Source organism: Macaca mulatta, chromosome 8, assembly GCF_049350105.2.
Source record: "Macaca mulatta isolate MMU2019108-1 chromosome 8, T2T-MMU8v2.0, whole genome shotgun sequence".
NCBI classification, from domain to species: domain Eukaryota; kingdom Metazoa; phylum Chordata; class Mammalia; order Primates; family Cercopithecidae; genus Macaca; species Macaca mulatta.
Window position 1 is genome coordinate 28,980,225 of NC_133413.1, and position 25,947 is coordinate 29,006,171.

The 25,947-nt window shown below is 48.5% G+C and overlaps 1 protein-coding gene across 6 annotated transcripts; it reads right to left on the reverse strand.

Moving 5' to 3' along the window:
* Positions 1 to 294: 294 nt before the first annotated feature.
* On the reverse strand, positions 295 to 21,368 carry STMN4 (stathmin 4). 6 transcript variants are annotated; one of them, XM_015145014.3, is made up of 8 exons: positions 21,315 to 21,368; positions 7,773 to 7,863; positions 6,453 to 6,548; positions 5,732 to 5,812; positions 5,110 to 5,318; positions 3,987 to 4,178; positions 3,244 to 3,297; positions 295 to 899 (listed from the first exon to the last, which is right to left on the reverse strand). In XM_015145014.3, exons 2-7 carry the CDS (start codon positions 7,783 to 7,785, stop codon positions 3,277 to 3,279), a joined length of 612 nt encoding a protein of 203 aa, XP_015000500.1. In that variant the 5' UTR covers positions 7,786 to 7,863; positions 21,315 to 21,368; the 3' UTR covers positions 295 to 899; positions 3,244 to 3,276. The 6 variants fall into 6 exon arrangements, with proteins under 6 accessions (XP_015000500.1, XP_077799459.1, XP_015000502.1 ...); XM_077943333.1 differs by lacking the exon at positions 5,732 to 5,812 and having other exon boundaries at positions 5,110 to 5,315; XM_015145016.3 differs by lacking the exon at positions 5,732 to 5,812.
* Positions 21,369 to 25,947: the final 4,579 nt, after the last annotated feature.

Here is a 25,947-nt window from a genome sequence, read left to right on the forward strand (position 1 = left end):
GGATGTGAGTTCATTGAAAGGAAGATTGAGTTTCTTTTCTAGTCAATTTAGTGCATGCTATCCAATCAAGATTAGCCCACAGGGGGGATTTTAAAAAACAAAAGAGAAAACCTTTCAATTATGCCAAAGCCTGGCATGATTCAACCCACCTCCCCCCGGCTCCAGACGCTCGAATGGCAAAATTAAGGAAGCAAAGGGGCATCTGCCATCAGATGGATGAAAACCAGATTTCGAGAACTTTTTAACAATTACCCAAAGGACACATTTGGGAAATAAAGCACTGGACACTTGGAGTCAATGTTTCATTGGTCATGATGATCAAAAAATGATGGTTCACACACACACACACAGACCTCATCCCACCTGCTGCAGGGCGGAAGCGACACCTCTGGTCCTCACACACCCTCTGGCTGGGCTCTCTGGTGCGCCCTGCAGCCGCTGCCCCACCCAAGACTCTGTCCTTCACCCTGAAGTTCTACTGCCCTGGTTTTCATCTCCCCTCACCATGGTACCTGGAGGCTCAATGTCCAGGTAGAGATGTGAAAATCAGATCTGTGCTGGGCAGGGTTGCAACGTCCTTGAGCTCTTCTCCATCTCCCTTTCCCAAACTCTCTCCTCTCCCCTCTCCCACCCCATCATTGTTCCCCAGAAACAAATAGGATGGCTTCACTGGTCAATTCTTAACATGTACAAACACCAAAAGCAGAGGAAACGCCCCTTGGCCACCCCCCTCCCCCCAAACCCCAGTGCTGGGAGTGCAGCCGGCGGGCGAGGCTGCCTGGAACGTGGAGCTGCTGGAGCTGTCCGGCTGACCTGGAAAGTTCTTTGGCCTCTAGGCTTTACCTGGAGGCCTCTTCCTTCAGCTCCTTGTTTTTCCTCACCTCCTCGGCATGCTTGTCCTGGAAAGGAAGGGAGGGAAAAGGGCAGGTCACACAAGGCTGCCCCGGGGACAAAAAGGGAGGCCAAGGGGCAAGAGAACCAAAGGCAAAGAGTGGCCACCACAGGCAGTGAAGAGCTGTGTCTGCAAATGCATCCTGAGAGGGGCAGAAGGTGGCAGGTGAGGCTGGCAGGAGGCAGGGGGTGAGCCTACTGGTGCTGCCCCAGGGAGCTCAGGGGCCTGTGGGTGTCAAACTGCGGCAGGGGCCCACCTTACAGTGACCCTGGGCACCCCCCAGCCTCTCCCTCCCTCACCTGGCCATTCTGTGGTTTGGATTAGATTGTATAGCTTGACTTAATATAAGGAGCTGCTGGGGGTAGTTTGTGCCAGAGGAGCAGGCAGAACAGACAGGCCTCACTGCAAGCATCTCCTACAAGTCACATGCACTTGCCTGCTGCTTCTAGTTCTCATCCATCTCCTTTGCGAGAATTGTCTTATCCCTCCTGGTGAAAGATGAGGACTCTTTGATTTTACTTTGTTATTATTTAAACAAAAATAGAGATGGGATCTGGCTACGTTGCCCAGGCTGTTCTCTCACTCCTGGCCTCAAATGATCCTCCCACCTCTGTCTCCCAAAGTGCTGGGATTACAGGTGTAAGCCACTATGCCCAGGTGTGGACTCTTAAAGTACAAATCGACAGAAGAATTTTGAAAATGTTGCCCAACTCCAAACAGTGGACTTTCTTACACCTATCTTAAGAGAACCTTCTTTTATTTCACAGGGTAGAGCAGCCAAAGGATGGTATCTGCCTTCCAAGGCCCGTCTGCAGGAGGATCTTGGCTGGCTCACTTCTCCAACCAGGCCTCAGTTCTCTGATCTTTAAAGAGAAGGGCACAGACAGGAGGCTCTTTCACCCCTCAAGTTCTGTGATGTTTAGTGTTCACCTGCTCACTGTGCAGATTGCTGGGTTCTCTATTAGACGGTGACTTTCCTGTGGGCAGGGACCACATCTTTCTCTTCTTGGTATTTCCCAGTTTCTACTATGGCGCCTTACAGATGGCAAGCGCTCAACAAATGTTGTTCCTCCCAGAGCCTGGCACTATCACATCCAGATGACAGAATCAGCCTGAAGTAGACCCACTGAGACAGCCCAGGTTTTCAGGATAAACTATAAACTACAAATCTGTCCCTGCAGACACCCTAGAACCTTCCGTGGCCTAGGAGTGAGGAGTGGTGTGCACAGGGCAGGGGTTCCCAAACTTTGGTACGTATCAGCATGACCCAGAAAGCACCATCCCTAGACAGCCAGGGTTAGTATTCTGGGGAAGGATCCAAGTATCTGTATTTTTAAATTTCATACCAAGCGAGTCTGGTACATGGGGTAAGTGACCCACACAAACACTGGCATAGCAGGCTTTGTTGAAGGTGTCTGTGGCCTGGTGCACAGGTGGACAGGGCAGAAAACATACACCCAACTCTCACCCAACCTCCTGCCTCCACCAGTGGGTAAAGGGGAGAAAGGGGGCCGAGGTCCCAGAGGGATGCTGCTCCCTCAAATGTCTGCTCTGACATCACACCTCCTTGAGTCTACCCTACCTCCACAGCTATCACTCTACAATATGGACCTTTCCAACCTCTCTGCCTCTGAATCTGCTGATCTCTCTGCCTCTGAATCTACCTCCATTCTTGGGTGAGCTCACTGGGCAGAGCCCTAGGTTCTGCACTCCCTTTCCTTGGCCTCCAAAGTATCTCTTGATGACAAAAGGCTGGCAGGACAATCATGGGCTGGTCTCCCTGAACCACTTGGACTTGGAGCCAAAGAGCTGAGTGCTAGTCCTAGCTTCACTGCTTATTAGTTTCATGACCTTGGGCAAGTCATTTGACCTTTGTTGACATGTTTTTCTCATCTGCAAAATAAGGATAACACCTGTCCAGCTTGCCTCAGGGACTTGTTGTGAGGATACTGGCGAGAGGAAATGAAAGTGTTTTGCAGAGTCTCTCACGTGCTATATCCTGGGTCAGGTGGAGCCTCAGCGATTTGTTTTGGGTCTGGTCTCAGGGCCATGCCCATCTTAGCTCAACCCCAGGTTTTTGTTAAGAGTTTGCTCCAGGTCATCCCTCCATAACTGGGGAAGCCTGAGGGCCGACCCAGATCACCTCCCTCCCATGTGGCACTTGGTGGAGGCCTTGCCAAGTTTCGCAGACTGGTGCATCAGAGCACAGGGGCTGCCTCGTGCTGGCCAGTTCCAGGGCCTATGCAACATTCAGACCCCTCGTGAAGAAACCAGATCCTTCTAGGACCTGTTGCCAAGGGCCTGAGACTCTAAGTGGATGGGCAGGAAGGAGCGGGGACCACGCTGCTCACCATGGGACGAGGCCACCGATCAGGTCCCGGGAGTCACCGCGCAGCAGGCGGTTCCTGGAAATAAAACACAGAGCTGGAGCTCTCCCAGGAGCTGCAGGAGAAACTGGGGCGGCCTTGAGACTCAGGAAATGAGGCCAACGTGTTCTCAGCAGAACGGGCTGATATTCTGCTGACACACAGAACCAACCCCGGCCTCACGTTTCTCATATTTAGGTGACACCGTTCCATTTATTGACAAAAGGCAACATTGGAAGGACCTTTGACTCACTGGGTCTGTGTCAAGAGGTTTAGAGAGAATCATGTTTCCTGCTCAGTGGGAATCTCAGCTCATCATACCCATGACTTAGAGCCGAGAGCTCAAGAAAGCATCTTTCCTTCCATTGAATTAGTCCATTCAGGGATGAAGCTAGGAATGCACACCTGCTTGTCTATCTCTACTCCTTTGTATTAGATAGGCTTCTTCTAGAGAATCAGACATATACTCTCCCTAAGGCAATGAAGGATTTTAATTGTGTAACTGTGCAGAATATCCCCCAAGGAAACCTTAAGTCTGGTTCCTGTTTCTTGCCTCTGACTTCCCGGATCATCCTTCGGAACTCTCTAAGGATCCTGCCTAAGAGAAAGATCCCAATTTTTGCCCGAGGCTGCTTCCTGCCTGAGATGATCAGTAGGTCCCTGTGTACTTGCTGCAGAAGGAAAACAGCGTGTCCCAGGAACCTCCTCTCTAGCCAGGGACCCCTCACCTTCTCTTGCAGCCGTTCCAACATGGCAGCCAGGTGGGCCTCCCGGTTCTCCTTATTGGATTCCATCTTCTGGGCCAGTTTTTCCTTAGCCATCTTGATGAAGTTGTTGTTTTCCTCAATGGCTTTTTGGATCACCTCTCTCTCATGTTCCCGTTTCTCTGCTAGGTGTTTCAGGAGCTCCGCTTCCTGGTACTGGGGAAGCATAAAGGCAGAAGGGGGCCCTTCACAGTGAGTGCGCCGGGGTTTGTTTTCACCATCATGGCTGAAAAGCTGCACACCCGGAACACTGGCCTCCCTGGGCCTGGTCCCCAGCCCATTAGCAGGAAGCAAGGACATTTCCTAAATTCTCCCCGCCACTTTCAGAGCCTTCCATATTCTTTGATTTTTTTTTCCCCCAGCCTTTTCCTAAATACCTTCACGGCCCTTTTGCTCATTGCCATCATTCATTCATTCATTCATTCTTTCTTTCATTCATTCATTCGCAAACCCTAAATGATCTTATACTATGTGCCAGGCACTGGTCTAACAGCTTGGGGTAAAAAAAAGTCTCATAGAGATAAAACATATATAAATCACTAAAACCCAGACTAGTGTAGACATATGCCTTAGGGTGTAGACAGGATGCACTGAAGGAATTCACGATAGGGGATTATTTTCTGATTGAAAGATGAAGAAAAGTTACACGTAGAATATGGCATCAGAATCAAGCCATGAGAATCCATAGAAGACACAGAAGGCATCCTGGGCCTGGAGATGCACTACACCATGATCTACTCTCCCTCCTCCAATGAAGAAGCTCTTTCCTTAATTCCCTAGCCTTTCCCTAAATCCTTACTATTTGTCAAAGTCTTATTTTTGCCACCATGCATATAGCGCCACCTCTTGGAGGAAGGTGGTGCAATGTCCTATCCCCCTAACCAAACTGTGAGCGCCGAGAGGTCAAGGGCGTTTAGTTCTTTGTTTCCCTCAATGGTGCCTCATTCTCCACCGCGCACTCGGGAGATGCTCCCTAAATACTGCAGATTGGTGATGAGCTTACCCCAGCTCAGTTCCACCACCTGTCTTCTCCACCTCCCTCCCCTTTATGCTGAGAGGGAGGAAACAAGGAAAGGGCAGCATGTACCTTCCTTCGCTCCTCAGCCGCTTCTAGTTTCTTCTGGATCTCTTCCAGGGATGGGTCTCGCCGCCTGGGCAGGGAGGCGTTGAACTCGGGCACCCCATCAAAGGAGGGTGGCTTCAGGATGACTTCGAAGGACTGGCCCGACGTGCATTTGTTCAGCTCGATGACTTCCATGTCGGAAATGACGCACCAATTCAGGTCCACCGTGTCTGCTACAGAGGGTAGAGAAGGGGTTGCTCATGTCCTGAAGAATGCACAGGCACCCAGCCAGCACGCAGCGCATGCGCACGGAAGTGGGAGAGCTGGGGCCCCAAGCAAGCTGGAGACTGGGGTCTGGCTCAGTCCTGCACCCTAGTACCTAAGGGCGATGGCCTCTGACGGGGCTGAAGGAGTTTGCAGCCACAGTGAGGCTTCAGCCCCCAAGAGTAGGGGGCCCCAGGCAATGTGATTTCCTACGACGCTGGCTGCTTTTGCCTTTGCTTCCCCCACCAGCCTCCTCTGACTGCTGAGCTGCTCAATTTATCATCTGTGGTGACAGGCAGGGGTGCATTTCAGCCCCGCCCACCCCCGGCCACTGCCCATCTGACGCTCGGCCTGCGGAACCCCTCCGCTGCCTCCCTCCTACCCTGCGCTCTTCTTTCTCTCCAGTCAGCACTGTCTTTCCGCTGGCTTTCATCCTTCCTCCTACACTGTCTCCCACACCAGCCTAGACAGAAAAAACAACCTCAGGTCATCCGAGCATGCCTGTTCCTCGGTGCCAGACCAAACCAAACCCATCCCTGCTTCTAACCAGGTCATTAGGAGGTGACCTGGTCCCCGAGCACCCCTGGTGAGGACGTGGCCACCCAGTGCTCCTTGCTGGTGTCTTGGGGCTGTCTGGACTACAGGCCCCACACAGCATGGCTGTCACAGAACTTCCTCTTCCCACCTCTGGACTCTCCCAGAGCATTCTCTACCCTTCCCAGAGGAGACCTATTGACCTGGAAACTGACTCACATCGTCTCATCTTCTCTTCTGGTCTAGATGTTCCCCACAGGCAGAATCTCTGTCTGGCTCAGCTTTGCATACCCCCCAGTCCCGATATGCTGGACGAATGCACAGAGGTGACAAGATCCAGTGCACTCTGGGGGCGCCTGATGCAGACCTTCGTGGCCTCCCCCTAGTGCCCAGGCTGCACCACTGCAGCTCAGACCCTCAGGCTCACCCGCTGTGATTTCATCTGCACTGGGAAGGAAACCGTGTCTGGGGATGAGAGTTTCACTGAACTGGGGTCGGGGCGCAGGATCCATAAGGACAGGACACAGGGCCCCCCCGCCCCTCACTTTCCTGGCTGAGCCTTCACTGACCTTCATATTTGTAGGAAGACTTATTCAGGGGATCGGCCAGGAAGCAGGAGCAGAACAAGGAAACCAGCGGAAGCTCCTTCATCTTCTCTTTGTAGGCTGCGGAAACATCAAGTCAGGTGAGGATGACGCCTCTCCTAGCCTCAGAAGCCAGCGTCCCCGCGGGTCTGGGGCTCTGAGCAGCCCAGGGTTCCACAAAGGCACTCAAACCACGCAGACCCATGCCGAGGCTGGGGATCCAGGCCTTTTGCCCTGAGCCGTGCTGTTCAGGATTCCTGTGTGGGATTCGAACCCCGTCCTGTCTCCTAGCGAAACCTGAGCCTTCCAGAGCATCAGATCCTTCTCCACAGGATGTCTCCTCCCCTTCCAGACCAGAAAGCAAAATGCACTCATGGAAAGGTCCCAAGCAGCAGTGCCTCAGCTCTCTATCCCCCAACATCTGCTCCAGGACATTCGGATTCTTTTTCTCCAGGACACAAGAGACCCACACTCCATTCTACTCCAAACACTTGGCAGCGCTGGCCTGCGGGGTTAAGGAGCTAGATAGGAGGGGGCCGTCCTCACCACCATCCCTCTAGTCTGCCCCTCATAAGGTCAGGCTGTGAGCCTTCTCTGACCTTTCCAACACAGTGCACCAGAGCCTGGGGGTCGCTGGTGTCCCCAAAAGTTGGAACATATCCCCCCACCTTCTAGTCTATCTGTGTTTGGGATGTTAGGGGCCAGAGCTGCCCTGGCTCCTAAAAGTCCCTCCCCCTACTGCCCTGGGGCCCGTGTGTCTGGCTGCTCCGACTACAGCCCTTAGCTGACCCCTACCTAGCACAGCGCAGGTGTTCCCCCCATCCTCATTTCCTTGTACAATTTTTTGTTGAGATGAGAGTCTCAATATGTTGCCCAGGCTGGACTCAAACTCCTGGGCTCAAGTGATCCTCGTGCCTCAGACTCCTGATATCAGGGACTATAGGCATATGCCACTACACCTGGCTTCCTTTTACAAATTTGAAAATACATGTAACTGCAAAAATAATATATAGGCATCATAAAGTCTAAAAAAAAACACCACATATACAGATGAGCAAAAGGAAGAAAATCTTAGCTGTGACACATCCCCCACCACTTGCTCAACTTGTCGCTTATGGTGACAAGCAGTGGCGTGCCTTCTGCCACTGCCTGCATGTTCCCATGCCTCCCATCACTACCTGCACCGCCCCCCCCCCACCCCGTGTGCTTCCTGCCAGCTGTGTACTTCCCTGCTTCTGTGAGTACATGTTGGGTGAAGGCAGAGGGAATAACCTATGCCCCATCACACATGGTTTTTGTACCTACCAGCAAGGGTCATGTTTCTGGGATCTGGTGGCTGAATCTAGCTGAAAGTCACAGAGTGGGTCTGTCACCAGCTTAGGACGCTGTTGCCAACCTGAGAAAAGGGGAGGACAGGATTTTACCATCGATGGATTAGACAGGTTATTCTCATAAGAAAGGTCTTCATACACTGGGGAGGGAATCTCAGGGGTACCTCATTTGCTCTTCCTCCAGGCCCTCTCCCCACCAACTCTTCCTGGGGGTCCCCCACCCCACCTCCCTCCCACATGACACTAAACAAGCTCAGATTCCATGCACTAATGATACTTCATAATTGGCTTTCCAATCTCAAGCCCCCCAGCACATGCAAGCATGAGTTTCCCGAAAACGTATGGATCACAGGGTGCTCATCTGTCTCCTTCCGTAGCTCAAGAACCTGGCGCAATTCAAGGGTTAGAGTGAGAGGCAAATCCTCTGGCAGAATCAGCTGGGAGGCATTCATAAAATAACTGTGTCCTGAACTTCTCCCTGCATATGCCCCAGAACTCTTTGGGCCAATTCTGATATGGGATGAGAAGGAATTGGACATAGGATGTTAGCAGGCCTCTTCAGATACCTCTCACCTTCCCTTTCCTGAGATGACTGACCTAAGCTGTGTTTGACCCTATTTAAGACAATCCGGGACACAGGAAAGAAAAACATTAAGGAGTCCAGTCGTCACTATGGGGCCAGCACACTGCCAGAAATCAGCATGAGGAATTGCTGTGGGGCACAGAGATAGGGCTCCACACCCCCGGAAGCCTGGGAGGGGTCCCTGGTGTCGGTAGCACCTGAGCGGTGCCTTGAGGATGAGTTAGAATCAGACAGGAGCTAGTAGGAGGGCATTCTACAAGGGAACATCATGGCCAAGGGTCAGGGTGAGAACACCGCTCAGTGTCCATGGGATCAGGTCGAGCTGGTTGACACTAGACCAGAAAGTGGGAAGAGGAGGGGGCGGGGCAGGAGACGAAAGAGGAGAGGCAGGGAAGGAGCAGATCTGGGAGGATCAGAAGAGTGGAGGTGATTGGAACCCCACGAAGGCTACTACCAAGAGAGTGAGGAACGGCCAGCAGTGAGTGGCCATCCTCAGGACCATTTGATCCTCGGTCACCCTCTGTGGTCACTGTGCCAGGGGAGGGTGGCGAGAGCCAGCAAGCTCACTGCCTGCATCCTCGCCAGCCAAAGAGACTCTGAGACCCACTTAAAGCCCCTTGCCTTTCTGTGCTGGCTGGGGACTGGCAGGAGGCGGCAATGGGGCAGTGAACTCAACTCTGGCTTTAGGGCTAGACCAGTGTGCGGTCAAACACAAGCGTCACCTCTCTTACCAGCTCTCGCTAGTCTTTTTCTCCATCTTAACTGTGCACAGAGCTGTACAAATTAAATGAGAAAAGCCCATGCATAGCATCCAGCAGACAGGAAGCGCTGAATAAATGTTAGTCTCTTTGCCCTGTATTTTGCATCAGAGCTGCTACCAGGTGCCACACGCCCACTTCAGAGCCATTACCTCTGGCCCCGCAAGTAAGGACTGTTGTTTCCATGTGCAGATGGGGAAACTGAGGCTCGGAGGGTTTATGTGCCTGTTCAGGATGATGCAGCTAGCAAGTTAGAGTGCCCATTTGAACCGAGGTCCAGCTGGACTTAAAGTGCTTTGTTCTCCTTGTTCTCGTTGTTGTGCTTTGGAGCCAGAGGCCCCTGTCATTGCAGCACAATGGGTCTTCTTTCTGCAGAACTAAACTGGTCCTGACGGTACCAGTGAGTCCCTGAACAGAGAGGCAAGCCTGGTGCCTGCATGCGACTTCCCTGGTCATGACACCCCATCCCACAGTCTCTGCTCATGGCCAGGCTGACTGACAAGTCACAGTGAGTAAGCCCTTGCCAGAGAGGCAGTGGCCTTGGACTTCTACCTGGGGAAAGGATCAGAAGTGGAAGCGCAGATAGGTGGAGGGGAGGTAGAGAGGGATGCCTGAGAAAGAAGGCAGACTGAGTAGGAGCAGGCAGTTGGAGTCATGGAATGTGCCCCCAGCCCAAGCTAGAAATGATGATAGGACCCTGTGCTCAGGGAGCACTCTATACCCACCACATTATCCTAGTGAAACTTTGCATGAAGCTGGCTTAAGCTGACAAGACAGGCATCACAGCTTTGCTTTCAGATGAAGAATCTGGGGTTCAGAGAAGTTAAGACGCTTGCCTGAGGTCACACAGCTCTAAGGGTACAGAGCTGAGTCTAGTCTCCAGGTCTCTCAACTTGTAAGCTCTTCCACTGTAACCAGTGGAAGAACTAGATACTCACTAACGCTTTCTCTTGTGGTCCTAAGGACTCACAGAAAGCCAGCCTGGCCTGGGGATATGAGTTAACTTTAAAATATGTAGTAAGTGCTTTCTACATGGAAGGACATGGGCTAGGAGTTTTAGGAACACAGAGAAGGTCGGAAAGCCAGAGAAAGACAACCAGGGCAGGAAACAAGAGATGTTGTAGAGGTGGGCAGAGGTATGCATGGTCATGGTCAAGGGATTTGCAATGGAGACCTCTCAGTGTCACAGGGTACGGACTGCATGTTAAAAATGTGTGTTTACCGAGCAGCTGCTATGTGATAAACTCACTTCAATTTTCATAATAGCCTCATAAGGTAGGAATTACTATCCCCATTTTATAGAGAATGAAATTGAGGCTCAGAGAAGCTACGGGCCTTTTCAAGGCCATTCAGTACAGTCGGTTAAATAATGTCCCCTACATACACACATCCTCATCCTAACCCCCACAACCTGTGAATATGAGCTTATTTGGAAAAAGGGCTTAATGAAGGATCTCAAGAAGAGATCATTCCTGCTTGCCTGAGAAAGCCTTAAACCCAGTGGCAAGTGTCCTTATAAGCGAGACAGAGAGAAAAGAGAAGGCCATGTGCAGACAGAGGCAGAGATGGGAGCAAGGCAGCCACAAGCCAAGGAATGTTTGGGGTCGCCAAAACCTGCAAGAGGCAAGGACAGATCCTCCCCTGGAGTCTTCAACAGAGTTCAGTCCATTGACATCTCAGCTTTGAACTTCCAGCCTCCCAGTTAGTGGTAATGTGATACAGTAGCCCCGGGAAACTAATGCCCTCAGGAAGTACCTAAGCCAGGGCTCAACCCCATGGTTTTTTTCACCTCAGGTACTAGCATTCATTCATGGGCTGACTTGTTCCTCAAGATGATCTGTGTGGCTGGGCGCGGTGGCTCATGCCTGTAGTCCCAGCACTTTGGGAGGCTGAGGTGGGTGAATCTCTTTGAGGTCAGGAGTTTGAGACCAGCCTCACCAACATGGTGAAACCCCATCTCTATTAAAAATACAAAAATTAGCCACGCATGGTGGCACGTGCCTGTAGTCTCAGCTACTAGGGAAGCTGAGGCAGCAGAATCACTTGCTTGAGCCTAGCAGTCGAAGGTTGCAGTGAGCCAAGATTGCGCCACTGAACTCCAGCCCGGGAGAGAGAGCGAGACTTCATCTCAAAAAAAAAAAAAAAAGAGTGATCTATATACTTGTGCCTGTGGGTCCATGGGGCCCTTATAAATCCTCATGCCAACAGTCACATCATTTCTTTTGCACTCAAGACCCAAAAGATATGCCCGGGGGACATTCTGAGAAAGGACACAGAAGATAAAAAGGTGGGAAGCAGAGAGCACAGAGATGCAAGGAGTCTTTGCCACTGGGGGGCACCAGCCATGGCAGGAGACCCAACTTTATTCTTAATAACCTGCAGCATCTGTGCCCAGTGGGGCCGGTCACATGTGCCTCCCCAACACCTGGCCTGGTTGTGTGATGTTAGGTTGTCTTGTGGGGTTTGTTAAATGGCCATGGTCGTGTTACTATGCCACAGCAAAATACAGCCTACAATGGAGCAAGGGCCACCAAACCTCTCCTGTAACTGTCAAAGAAGGACAGTAAGGTTGTTATGCCCAAGGTCAGAGCACACAGAGTGCCAGGGATTCAGGTGGGCATGATGAAAATGAAGAGACAATAGAGGCCATAGGAGGCATGAGGCCAAGAATGCAAGTCCTCAATGGGAGATTCTAGCCAAGATGTCAGCCAGCAAAGCAATGTAAGGCAAAACCCAGTGCAGAGGCAAACCTCCATCCCCACCCCTCAGAGGCTCCTTATGTGTTTTCTGTTAGGTGAAAGCCAATCCTAGCCCTTCGAGAGGAAATTCACTGCACCCAGCGGCAACAAAGATCAAAGGAGCCCCCTCTGGAAGGTCAATGTGGCAGTCATTCAGTCAATATCCAGAACGAGAGCTAGAGCTCAGGATGGCAGGCCCTCCAGCTCCTGCCTGGGGCTCACTCTCAAGCACGTCTGATGGACACAGACTGGTTGGTCAAGAGCCAAGGTCTCCCTGTGCGGCTGAGCCCCTGTGCTGGCAGGGATTGATCCAGCAGAGCAGGTAGAGAGAGGACTCAATTTATTTACGTATTCATTTGTTTAGTAAATTCTGTGCCAAGCCCTCTGCTAGATCTTCAGATGGCAAAGATTCGAGTGTGGCCTCATCCCAGGCTGTGATGAGGTTACTATGCAATTGAGGTTCTGCAGTGCCTATCACTTTGCAATGACTCTGAACCTGACTGTGTGCCGGGGATGTGGACCGGGTTTACTCAGGAATGCAGGAGGCCCACTGGGCTGCATGCAGGGTGCAGTGGGACAGAATGCTAGAATAGGAACTGAAAGATCACAAAGCCCTCCAGACCAGTGAAGGACTTTGTGCTTTATCTCCCACCCAGTAGGAAACCACCGATATCTTTTGAATGAGGGGAGAAGGGAACAGTGATGCTGATAATAATAGCAATAATAACAACTACCATTCTTGGGCAGGAAAAGCACAACTGTTATCTCATTTTTCTATTAGGTTCTTTGAGAATGAGGACATTGAATCTCAGCAGTTAAGTAAATTACACCATCACACAGGTAGGTAGGGGCAGAGCTGGGATTTAGGTCCTCATGTGTTTCACTGGAAAGCTTGTCTCTGTCTCTTTAGGTTCTGCTTCTAGTGTAAAAATATTCATCTGGCAGCATTCGTTTGGGGAAAAATTTAGGAGGGAAAGGCTGGCAGCCAAATAGCAGTATGGGTACAAAGTGTGGGTCGGACCTGCTGGATTGAGTTCTACTCTGAAGTTTTCACATCTCACCCAGCACTATTTTTCCATTTACAAACTGATCCATACATTTCCCCCAGCACCAGCATCTAAGAGTCTGTACAGAAAAGCAAGGAACCAGAGCTTTTTGTTGATGGCTTGAACCATTAGCATAATTGTTAAGAAATAAATTAGTGGGTGATAATCCCACCAAGCAGAGAGCCAGCCATAAGGAAACACGGAATGAGTAAGTTTTGATTGGAGGCAGACATGGCTAAGAGTGAAGTTGTAGGCTGTTGACTGAGGAGGGATCTCACAGTGGGATAGTGGGGAGAAAAAGGTGCTTAAAATGACGAGATCAGAGTCCTCGATTTCACCCAGAACATTTGAATGTCAGAGATGGACAGAAAAGGCAATCACAAGCCCGTGGTTCTCAATTCAGTGCAGTCTCACTCCCAGAAACTACATGGGACCTTTCAACGGTCATGAGACTGAGGATGCTACAGGCATTTAGTGGGCAGGGGCTGTGGAGTCTAAATGTCTTGCATTGTACACATCAGTTCCACACAATAAACAACTGTCCCTTCCAAAATGCCAATAGCCTCCTTCCTGGTGACCAAAGATTCTGAGGTCACGCAGAGAACTCCTGGCAGAGATGGGATGGATTCCAGTGTCAATGCCCTTCTCCTTTATACTTGTTCCTTCTCTGCCCCTACATACCATCCTGGATGAGAGGGGATAGCCCACATGGTCACCAGAGCAGCTCTGAATAAGAAAGTGGATATGCAGAAGGGAGGCCCCAGCAGGGCACTTGCTTGCAACCCACACTCCAAGGCTTTCAGCTGATGTCCAGGTAATTCAGCTGATGTCCAGGGGCAGACAGATAAGCACCAAGCTCTCAGATGACCCGTGGCCACCTGCTGGGTGTATGCCTGACCTCTTAGTGCCTCTGACTGCCCATAGGACAGAGTGAACAAGCATTTTATTGGTCACTGGAAGAAATACCCCAAGAATGCTTGCAGAATGTGGTCTATTTTTGAGGGATAAGCAGATAATGCATGTCCCAGTGGCTTGAATAGAGTTGTACCTGGAAAGGGTTTCAGAAGACAAATCTAGAAACTCTGGCCAAGAATCAGGATGAATACTTCATGGTTGTGGGGGCAATGAATTCTGACTAAGGTCCTCTAGCCACAAGCAGTACAGGAAGGTGGTTCTTTAAGTCTGTGCCCTATTGCCAATCTTCTTCAAAATCCAGTTGAGGTTATATATTTACCTGAAGTTAGCTGCATAAGCTATCTAAATGCCACTTTATTTGCTTTGGGATAGAATCATGTCAGCTCAGAACAGTGCCCCTGGTTATTTCATGCTGATTAAAAGGCTCTGATTGGCAGCCATGTGTCTTCTTTGGGTTTAAAATCAAAAGGAGATAAATTATTTTTTCATGAATGTGGTTTTCATTCTTTCTACAGTATTTATTGAGTATTTAATTCTGTGCCAAGCCCTCTGCCAGATCCTAAAATAACCACAGGAGTTTTTGTTGGTGGGAAAGTAAAACAGGTCCCTGGGTGGGTATCTAGAGCCATTGGAGCCTTTGGAAGCTCTGCAGATGCTCTGCAGGCCTCAGCATGGTCTGCCGCGATAATGTGGACCATGCCATAAAGGGAGAAGGAGTGGGAATTAGAGCACAGACGAAGAAGGAACCAGTGAGACATACGGAGGGAAACTGGGCAAAACAGAACAGTGTGTGATTCACTGGGTCTGGGGAAATTGGCATTGTTTAATCACCTCTTAGGCTCTTGCTTCCAAGAGCATCAAGAGGAAGAGATGATGGGTGTCCCAGAGGTCAAGCTCTCTGCTCATTCTGCAGTCCCAGATCACCCTAGATCTGCGCTCAGCTCCTTTCTCTGGATTCATATTCTGCAGTTTGTTATCCAAACTCTCAAGTTGCCTAAAGCCCATCATGAATCAGGCCAACCAGTCCCAGGCTCCCACCTTTTCTGATCTGTTCTGTTCTCCTGCCTCCCACCACCAGCCTCTGACAGCAGGACCCTAGGGGAGTGGACACGCAGCTCTCAGTTTTAATTGATGGAAAGGCCAGCAAGCTTTGGGCTTCAGTGGGGAGGGATAGGTATGCCTATGTGTGTGTAGGGGATGGAGTGGGAGCACTCATATGTGTGTGTAGGGGATGGAGTGGGAGCACTCACGTGTGTTAGGGATGGGGTGGGAGCACTCACGTGTGTGTGTCGGGGATGGAGTGGGAGTGTTCAGATGTGTATAGATGTATATACACACATATATGTGTGTGTATATATGTATATGCAGAAGAATTAGTGTGACAGAAGATAAGTTTAGGGGCACAGACTTCCATTCTGGGCTGCTGGAGAGTGTGCGAGGCATGTGATCCAAGCGCCGTGTGAGGTCCTGGGTTAAAAGCACATGAAGGCATCAATATATAGGGCAAGCCCTTTTAATCTTACTCCCAATAACAACAATGCAATTGAATAATGCTTTATGATTACATCTATAGGCATATGTGCATCTTATAAGTAATGCTTTAACTACAAACATATTCACATTATATTTTAGAAATTCTATGTGACAGAAAAAAAGAAAATAAATCCCTGTTGTCTTGCTACTTTATGCTATTGGCATTTTCTTCTAGGTTGTTTTCCCCTCTGTCTACTATTTTTACATAAGCAAGGAACCAGGGCTTTTACAGAAGTAAGGGAATCTACACTAAAAATGTTTTAAAGATGGAGATGGGGTCTCACTGTGTTACCCATGCTGGCCTCAAGCTCCTGTGCTCAAGTGATCCTCTGGCCTCAGTCTCCCAAAGTGCTAGGATGACAGGCATGAGCCACCGTGTCTGGCCAGGGCATATACATTTTATCATTTTATTCCCCACACCAAATCCTATACACACTTAATAGATCATCAATTTAGGTAAGTGACTTGATTTGCCCAAAGTCATACGAGTAGAAAGTGGTAAAAATGGGATTTGAATTGAAATCTTCTTATATCAAAGCCCATGCAATTTCTGAGAAAGCTCCATGCTATGTCCTCATATCCAAGGCCATCCTAGATGTAAGTGCAATGGATGATTGCTGATGGCATGTGATTGAAGGGCAAGCGAATACCCCATATCAGCCTGCCTTCTATGGGTGCATTCCATGCTTAAAATTCTCACCATTCTATCTATCCTTCAGCTCAGGCATTGCCTCAGAGAGTCCCTGTTAAAATGCACACACCTGACCTATCAAGTGTACTAAATTAACTCATCTTCATATCAGCAGAGGACAAGCAATGAAACTTGTAGAAATTCCCAGAGGTCCAGCTCTCTGCCCATTCTGCAGTCCCAGAGTTAGTAGGAGCCATGGAGCTCTCTGGAGTTTCCATTCCTCCCTCTTTTCAGAGGAGGAGACAGGGAGCCCAAGAAGTGCCTTGCCTGAGGTTTCAGAGAGAACAGAGCCAAGCTTCTGGCCCACATTCAACTACACTGACAGAAATTCCTTATCTTTTGCAATATTGCTCTTGTTTTCTTTATTCTTTCATTCTCCAATGCTTTGTAAATTTTATGTATTACTTTTAATTTTAGCTTTATGTTAAAATCTTTTATGTCTATATTTCACTACATTAAGAATGAAAGAGTATCTAATGATTTTATTTGTGTGAGATGAAAGGTTTAGCAACAAACCTCTCTGTACAAACCTGGTTTTGTCAGAAAGATCTGGATTTTCAGTTCTGGATTATCATTATTAAGTTCTTTCTTACATTATTCATCCAACAAATATTGATTGAGGATCTACTGTGTGCACTATATAAAGCACTAGGGATACAGTGATGATCTTACAGACACATCCCCTAGCCTCAAGATGTTTGACATTTGCATTGAGCTTTATAAATATACCAATTTTAACTAGGCAATGGCTCTAAATTCTCGTGTTTTCTTTGCTTATGACCATCATTGACACCATGTAGGGTTTTTTGTTTTATTTTATTTCTTTCATTTGATAATTTTTTTTATTAGCTAGAGTACTTGTTGGAGTACTCTTGTTTTTCTTGTTTTTCAGAAAGGGATCATGTTTTGTTTTTGTTTTTGTTTTTGAGATGGAGTCTCCCTCTGTCACCCAGGGTGGAGGTCAGTGGTGCAATCTCAGCTCACTGCAACCTCTGTCTCCCTGGTTCAAGCGATTCTCCTGCCTCAGCCTCCCGAGGAGCTGGAATTACAGGCATGTGCCACCGGCATGCCCGGCTAATTTTTGCATTTGCAGTAGAGATGAAATTTCACCATATTGGCCAGGCTGGTCTTGAACTCCTGACCTCAAGTGATTCGCCCACCTCAGCCTCACAAAGTGTTGGGATTACAGGTGTAAGCCAGCATGCCCAGCCCATGGTTTGTTTCTTAAGTCCTTATGCATCTGGTTTGATGCAGGTGCAAATGCTAGACAACCCTGTCCAGGATCAATAGCTGAATTGTGTTTGTGTTGTGGGCAGACAGAGCCTTCCTGAAAGGTGCTACCCTCTATCCAACTCTTTCTGCATACTCAGTGTGAACTTTTCTCTCTCTAGTCTGGCTGTCTAGGCACAGACCCACATGGTCCACTGACACTCTGCTCATCCTCCCCTACTGGGTCTTTCATCCTGGATCTGAGCTCAGCTCCTTTCTCTGGATTCATACTCTGCAGTTTGTTATCCAAACTCTCGAGTTGCCTAAAGCCCACCATGAATCAGGCCAACCAGCCCCAGGCTCCCACCTTTTCTGATCTGTTCTGTTCTCCTGCCTCCCACCACCAGCCTCTGACAGCAGGACCCTAGGGGAGTGGACACGCAGCTCTCAGTTTTACTTGATGGAAAGGCCAGCAAGCTTTGGGCTTCAGTGGGGAGGGATAGGTATGCCTGTGTGTGTGTAGGGGATGGAGTGGGAGCACTCAAATGTGTGTGTAGGGGATGGAGTGGGAGCACTCACATGTGTGTGTAGGGATGGGGTGGGAGCACTCATATGTGTGTGTAGGGATGGGGTGGGAGTGTTCAGATGTGGGGGTTCGTGTGTGCATGCATATGTAGGTGGGAAGGGGGCAAGTGTGCATGTATTCATTTGTCTTCCTAGAGGGACTAGAGATGTAAAACCCTGAAAAAAAAAAAACAAAACCAATTTTCAAATGGCAGGGAAGAATTTTTGGTATCCATCCGTCCCTAAAGAAAAACAGAAAAAGCAACCTTTCCCAGGCTGTCACATCTCTAAATACAGCAAATGCTAATTTAATAAGCAAACCAAATTATACATGATGCATGTTTATTTCTCAAGCTTAAAAAAATTGATTAGTTTCCTAAGTGGCATTACAAAAGTTACACTTTACATGTTGTATAATTCCCCAAAATTTCTATCCCTCCTCCCACAAAAGCAGTTTCATTTCTCCCCATCCGTGTCTTCAAAATCTCTGGGAATTCTGTTTCCAAATGAGAATCTCCAGGTAAGTATGAAATAATATAAAGATATCAGAGGGAGCAGGGGAGATAATCTTAGGGGTTCTTGAAAAATTAAGCCTTTCTTTGATTATGATCTTGATAATTAAATATCTTATTATTTAAAAGCACGAGCACAAAAGATCTGAATTTTTCCATTCCTTCTACACAGTTGGTTTAATATAGACACTATTCTCCTCCTTTCTTTATCTCTCTCTTACCTTCCTAATTTCTTTGTCCCATGTTCCTTTTCCCTGCTCAAGTACCCTATTCTCTGAACCTCAATTTGTCAATCTTTGTTGCTCTATTTTAAAAGTCATCAATCAGCCCACATCCCCCTACAGGAAAAATGTGGTTAAAATGGCCTAGTCCAGTGAAAGAAGACAGTCCCTTGGCCTTTGCGTTTCTTTGATTGAACTAAAGTGAAATCTAGCTATTAAGCAGCCATCCAACCAAAAATGCAGGACACTTCCACTGTCCCTCCACCTCCAGTCGACAACCTGGCCAGTATGGACAATATGAGACCAAACTTCTCCATCTTTGATAGGTCTTTTAGAATGAAGTAACTCACTAAAGAAGGACAGCTTCCCATAAAAAACAGTATTTGTATTTAACTGCAACTTAAAGGCACTTATTTTTTGCCTGGGAATAGGGACACACAGTGTACAACATGGATAAGCCTTGAGGACATTAGGCTCAGTGAAATAAGCCAATCACAAAAAGACAAGTACTGATTCCACTTATCTGAGGTACCTAGAGGAGTTAAATTTATAGAGAAAGAATGTAGGATGGGATTTTCCAGGGGCTGGGGCATAGGAGAATGGGGAGTTAGTATTTAATGGGTATGGAGTTTCCGTTTTGCAAGATGAAAAGAGTTCTGAAGATTGGATGCACAACAACGTAAACCTTAATACTACTGATATTTACACTTAAAAATAGTTAGAATGGCAAATTTTATGTTATGTGTATTTACCACAGTTAAAAATTAAAAAAAAAAAAAAAGGTTGACTATCTATTGGGAGTTTTTCATAGGCTTGTAGTCTCAGGGTGAGGAGAGGTAATTAGAGGTCACTTAGCCTAATGTTTCTCAAACTTTTTTGACTGAAACTCACAAAAAGTGCTACATTGTATATTATGATCCAGTATGTATATGTCATGATACGGACATATACACATATGTATGATTATGGATACAGACATATATGTACATTTGTACAGACAAATATCACATAACTGATATGTAACTGAAGACAGCATAGGAAGCATTATTTATCCTATTACGTGAGATGTGCTCTAATTATTTTTTACTTTATCTTATTTCATTTTATTAAAACAAAAAACCATTTACAATCCATAGATTGATTTCATAGTGTACTAATGGGTCTCAGCCTGCAGTTAAAACACTAACCTAGACCAATCCCTAACATAATGCAAAAACCTCCTCCAAAGCCTCCCTGGTGGGTGGCCATCCAACTTCTGCTTGAATGCCTCCAGTGTTAGGGAACTCACTCCCTACAGGGCAGCGTGCTCTATGGTAGATCCATCTAGCATTTTCAGATCCTGCTCACTCCAGAGCTGTTCCAGGAGTGGCCTGGGTGGAGCTGAGAATGCCAGGAGGGCTGGGACCAGCTGACAGGTGCTCAGTGGTTTCCAAGTGGGGTGAAAGTACAGCTCCTAGCAGCAAAGTGGAGGGTTGGGGTGAGCCGGAGACTAGGGCAGCATTGCTGGGAAACTGTGGCTTCCTTCCGTGGAGCTGCCGATCAGACCTTTTCCCCTCTGCCTTCTCACTGCTCCAGCACTATGATTATTTCCTCATCTGAAGGATGATCTCATTCCCCTAGCACCCGCCTGTGGGAGAGGTTTCCTCCCCCTGGGAGGTGGGGGGCTCAGCCTCAGGTTGAGACAGATTCCCTCATATTCCCTCTCAACCTCCCACCCATCCCTCAAGCCTCAGCAGGCCACCTCTGGCCATTCCCACCTTGTATTCTCTTGGTCTTGAGACCAGGGGTATCCCTTCCTGGGGTATTCAGACAAGGGCGCATGAACATTCCTAACCTCTCCCTCCCACCCCCATACACACACACACACACACACACACACACACACACACACACAGAGCATTCTGGAGACCTGCCCATGTTCAGGACAACAAGACTCCACCACACCTGATTGTGTCTTCCTGGGAGAAATAAAACAAAGACAGCACCACCACGTGGGGAAGGCTGGCCGCTGGACATCAAGACCCTGGGTCCCAGGATGAGAAATTAATGATGCCTAAACTCCTGGCGAGGGTGGTGGGCTGCATAAGGAGGGGGGCGCTGGCCAGGGTCCCAGTCAGTGGCCAGGGCGTGGCAGTTCTGGGTGTCTGCAGTTTTCAGCTTTGGAGCCAGCCACCTCTGGCCAGGTAGGATTAGGCTGACCTCAGGGTGGGGCGGGGCCAGGAGGAGGTGATGATCTCATTGCATCCTGAGAACCAAGAGAAATAAGTAACCCGTGCATAGAGCTGAAGGAAAAGATGGGTGATAAAAATGGGAATGGGAGACAAGAAAAGCTGTGTCTGAGGAAGAAAAGGTAAAAACACAGGAGAGCTTCCCACTTGAAACGGATCTTCAGGTCACAGCCAGCTGCAGGGGCAGTCAGACTTGGCACAAAACCTTTCTCTCTAAGCAACAAAACATTTTTATGCAGAAATAACTCACCATAGCATCTGACAATTCCCACCCATCCTGCCTCTCCTGAGCTCTGGAATAAAAGTGGCACCTGGAGCCTACCCTCACCCCTTGGCCGAGCGCCATTCTTTTTGCCTCACCCCCTTTCCCCCAAGATCTGACAAAGTTTAAATGATTGAGTAAAACCAAAGGTGACACAATAGGTGCTAGGCCCCTCGCTTCTCCCCACTGTAGCTGCTGTCTTGTTTTTTCTTTTGCCTGAAAAGCCTCAAATTAGTTGCATTTTATTTCTACTTACGTGCAGTCCAGTTAGAAGCGAGCTGCTCTCTTCCTCACTCCCTCAATTAGTGGTACCCTGGGCTTCTCTCAACATCAGCACCACTGCTCGCTCTCGCCATGACATCACCTCCAAGCTCTGTGATTGGCCAGCAGTGGGTTGCTTGGCAATTGGACAGTCTCCTCTGGTGGAGCAGGGATTGCCTGAGTGAGTAACTCTTAGCAGGCCAGGGAGTGGAAGATGATGTCAGACAAAGAGCCTGCTTTCTCTGCTGCCTGTGGAGCTGGAGAACCAGAGGGGTGAGGGCAGAGAGGAAGAAAGAAAGAGGGAGTGGTACAGGGAAGGTTGGGGGGAAGCCACAGCTTGTGAGCTGAGGGGATAATGAATGATTTCCAGAATCTTTAGGTCCTTTAAATCTGGGGGTGAGAGAATATGGAATCCAGAGAAGAAATAAAAAAGAACAGATGAACCCTAAAAATAGCTTCCTGGAGGGCTTGGTGCCTGTTTCCAGCTCTGTCAGAAGGGCTGGTGGGTTTGAACGATGACTCAGAAGGCGGGGGGTTGCAGGGACTGCAAAAACCCTAGGATTGGGAGCTGATGAGGGCCCTGCACTGGAGTCTCTGGAGAGTAAGGCTTCCCTCTGGCCACCTTTGCAAAGGTATCAGCCACATCTCTGCTGACACTAGTGGGTCCTCACTGCCCCTCCCATCCAGCCCTCCTGGGCCTTCCAGAGGGAGCCACAGGTAGGAAGGTGGATTGGTCATTACACTGGTGATTCCTAAATATGGTGGATTTTTTAAAAACTTCAATAGGTTTTTGGGAAACAGGTGGTGTTTGGTTACATGAATAAGTTCTTTAGTGGTGATTTCTGAGATTTTGGTGCACCCACCACCCAAGCAGTGTACACTGTCCCCAGTGTGTAGTCTTTTATCCCTCACTCTCCTGCCACTCTTTCCCCCAAGTCTCCTAAGTGTCCATTGTATCATTCTTATGCCTTTGCGCCCTCATATCTTAGCTCCCACTTATGAATGAGAACATGTGATGTTTGGTTTTCCATTCCTGAGTCACTTCACTTAGAATAATGGTCTCCAATTCCACCCAGATTGCTGCAAATGCCATTATTTCATTCCTTTTTATGACTGAGTAGTATTCCGTGGTATATATATACGCACCATGGAATGGTGCGTATATATATATATAAAATATATATTATATTATATATACATATATAATATATAATATAATATATAAAAATATAATATATAATATAATATATATTTATATATAATATATAAAATACATAATATAATATATATTTATATATATAAAAAACATTTCCTTTATCCACTTGTTAATTGGTGGGCATTTGGGCTGGTTCTATATTTTTGCAATTGTAAATTGTGCTGCCATAAGCATGCATGTGCAAGTATCTTTTTTGTACAATAACTTCTTTTCCTCTGGGTAGATATCCAGGAGTGGGATTGCTGGATCAAATGGTAGATTTACTTTTAGTTCTTTAAAAATTTTTCACACTGTTTTCCATAGTGGTTGTACTAGTTTACATTTCCATATGGTGAACTCTTGAGCGGAGATGACGGGTCAGTGATGGTGCCTTCTGTAGTTCCCTCAGGGAATGGGGGGGCCACTAACATAACCTTCACGGGCTGCTGCCCTCAGCCAGTGAGCTGGAGAGGGCAGGGTGAGGCAGGAGAGGAGCCAGGCAGCTGTGGAGCGAGACCCTCTCCTCCAGAACACCTCTAAAGATTAAAGCGCCCCAAGATGTGTCCATCATCCCCACATTCCACCATCCAGCCTGGCCTCATGTGTTCTTCTTGGAGGGCAGGGGTAATGTTTTTGGGGTTTTTTTGTTGGTTTTTTTTTTTTTGAGACAGAGTCTCACTCTGTCACCCAGGGCGGAGTGCAATGGTGCGATCTCGGCTCACTGCAACTTCCACCTCCAGGGTTCAAGCGATTCTCCTACCTCAGTCTCCCACGTAGCTGGTGCCCACCACCACGCCTGGCTAATTTTTGTATTTTTAGTAGAGACAGGGTTTCACCATATTGGTCAGGCTGGTCTTGAACTCCTGACCTCATGATCTGCCCGCCTCAGCCTCCCAAAGTGCTGGAATTGCAGGCATGAGCCACCGCGCCTGGCCAGGGAAGGGTAATTTTATTGTGGCCAAACATGTACAACATAACACTCACCATTTTCACTGTTTTGAAGTGTACAGCTCACTGGCCTCATGTGCACACACATTGTTGTGTAGCCATCACAGCTTTGCATCTCCAGAACTTTTGCATCTTCTCCAATATTCATATGTAACCAGTAAGCAATAACTCCCCTTTCCAGCTAACCCCAATCTGCTTTCTGTCTCTATGAATTTGCCTATTCTAGGCACCTCATATCAGTGAAATCGAACAGTATTGTCCTTTTGTATCTGGCTTCATTCACTTGGCATGTCTTCAAGGAGCATCCATGTTGTGGCATGTGTGAGAACTCCATCACCTTGCTCCCCCCACTCCTTGTTTTTTTAACCAAGTCTTGCTTTGTCACTGAGGCTGTAGTGCAGGGACGTGATCATGGCTCACTGCAACCTCTGCCTCCCAGGCTCAAGTGATACTCCCACCTCAGCCTCCCCAGTAGCTGGGACTACAGGCATGCACCACCACACCCAGCTAATTTTTTGTAGAATCAGGTTTTCGCCAGGTTGGTCAGGCTGGTCTCAAACTTCTGGGATCCCACCTGCCTTGGCCTCCCAAAGTGCTGGGATTATAGGCATGAACCACCACGCCTGGCACCTCACCCTATTTTAGGAGGGTTTGTTAACCTTCTACCACCATGCCCCTATTGACTGAGAACACGAATAATAACAAAAGTTGCCTTGAATTCAGTCCATGCTTTGAAGTTATTATTTTTAAACTACAACAGCATCAATGAGCATTTGAAAATCATAGTTAATGCATGGATGTCACGTGTTCACCCTGCAGACTGTGCTGGGGAGTAAGTAGATTCTCAAGCTCTGGCACGAACCCCTGACCTGCACCCCACTGCCAGGATCTGCAGGCTGGCATCTCACCGCAGCACCCCGTGTGATTCTCCAGGAGGCCTCATGTAGACACACATCTCCAAGCCCCCACTTCACATCAGCAGGGGTGGGCCCCAGTTAGGCTGCCAGCTCCTGGCCAAGGGGTGGCCAGCATGAGGAATGAGCCCTTACAGCCTTTGAGGTTTTCAAAGCACACCAGGGCTGAATCTATGGCGTAATCCCCTCAGCAGGGCTGCAAGGACAGCAGGACGAACACTGTGCTGTTTGACATTCAGTGAGTGTCATTGAACAACACACTTATCATTCATGCCACATGCCACTAACCCAGGACCCTCAGCCACCAAGCTGAGCCATTTCAGAGGGAATCAGGACAACTAAGGATATCAGAAAGTCATTCCCTCAACATGTGGAGACAGGAGAGGCCACACTGCATACGAGGCTGGAATTTGGAGTCCAAGCAAACCCCAGATGCATGGTTGTCCTGGCTGTGAAGGGGGCCTCTCTGTCCTCCCCCAGTATCTTCCCTCCCAGCCCTGAGAAGTCTGGAACTCCACAAATCTGCTGGCTCTGGAAAGTGAGGGATGGGGAGAGAAGGCAGTGGGTTGCCATGGTGACGGCAGCCAATCAGAGATCCTCTGCTGCTAGGGGAGGAGCAAGTTCAGTCTGAGTCCCCCTCACTAACTGTGAAGGAGGGTGGGGCTGGAATGGGGGATGGGGGAGAAAGAGATGGGACATCACTGCCTAACAGCAGAGACCAAGGTGGGGGAGAGGAGTCATGGGGAGGGCTGCTTTATTTCTAGGATTACATAGTTTCCATTTGGTACTAGGTTGTGATGGTTACACACACACGCACACACCACACACACTCAGTACATCTCACAACTGCCCTGTGAGAAAGGGATTACCCACCCCATTTATTTAAAAAAAAAAAAAAAAAAAAAAAAAGACTCTGATGGGAAAAGTAACCTCAAACAGCCTGCCTGTCATGTAGCGAGGCCTAGATTTGAACTCTGGGGAATGGGATGCGGGAGACACTGGTGAGAGAGTGAGTAAGGAAAGCAGGGTAGAGCCGCGGCCCCAAAGACCTACTGGGTGGGAGAGTTCCTGGGACTTCCCTGAGATGGCATAAAGCAATATGTTGCTAAAACAAGAAACACAGTGATGGTAAGAAAATGTACGAAGAATCAAGTCCATAGAACCAAGGGTGAGGAGAGACCAAAATCAGAAAAGAAATCAGCAAGGTCAAAACTAGGAGACTCAGAAGGATGGGATGGCGATCAGGGAGCAGATGGAGGGGAAGGCAAGGTGGGCGCTGTGCTCCTCACACGTCTATATGGAAGGCCCCTGTGAGCGCCGTTGAGAAAGGTGGGCTGGCCCTGGACCTGCCAAGTCAACTTCAGGTTAGACCTGTTGCTTGTGATCAATCTACTCAAATGCTGGACTTCAATCAAAGGAGCATAGGTCCCACACCGCACAGATCAGCAACATCACCTCTGCAGACACCACCTCTCACAGCCCAAGTTGCACTATAGCACCAATACTTGGATGGGGTGTGTGCGGCCATTCCCTGAATCCCCACGCATTGCCTGGCTGCACCATGGGGACCC

What these genes read in the sequence shown, in the direction of transcription:
- STMN4 (XM_001108715.3), bottom strand. An exon ending in GTCTTCCTACAAATATGAAG is followed by an intron (nt 5,813 to 6,452) that starts GTCAGTGAAGGC and finishes TTTTCTGTCTAG; the next exon opens with GCTGGTGTGGGAGACAGTGT. An exon ending in GAGAGAAAGAAGAGCGCAGG is followed by an intron (nt 5,319 to 5,731) that starts GTAGGAGGGAGG and finishes TACCCTCTGTAG; the next exon opens with CAGACACGGTGGACCTGAAT.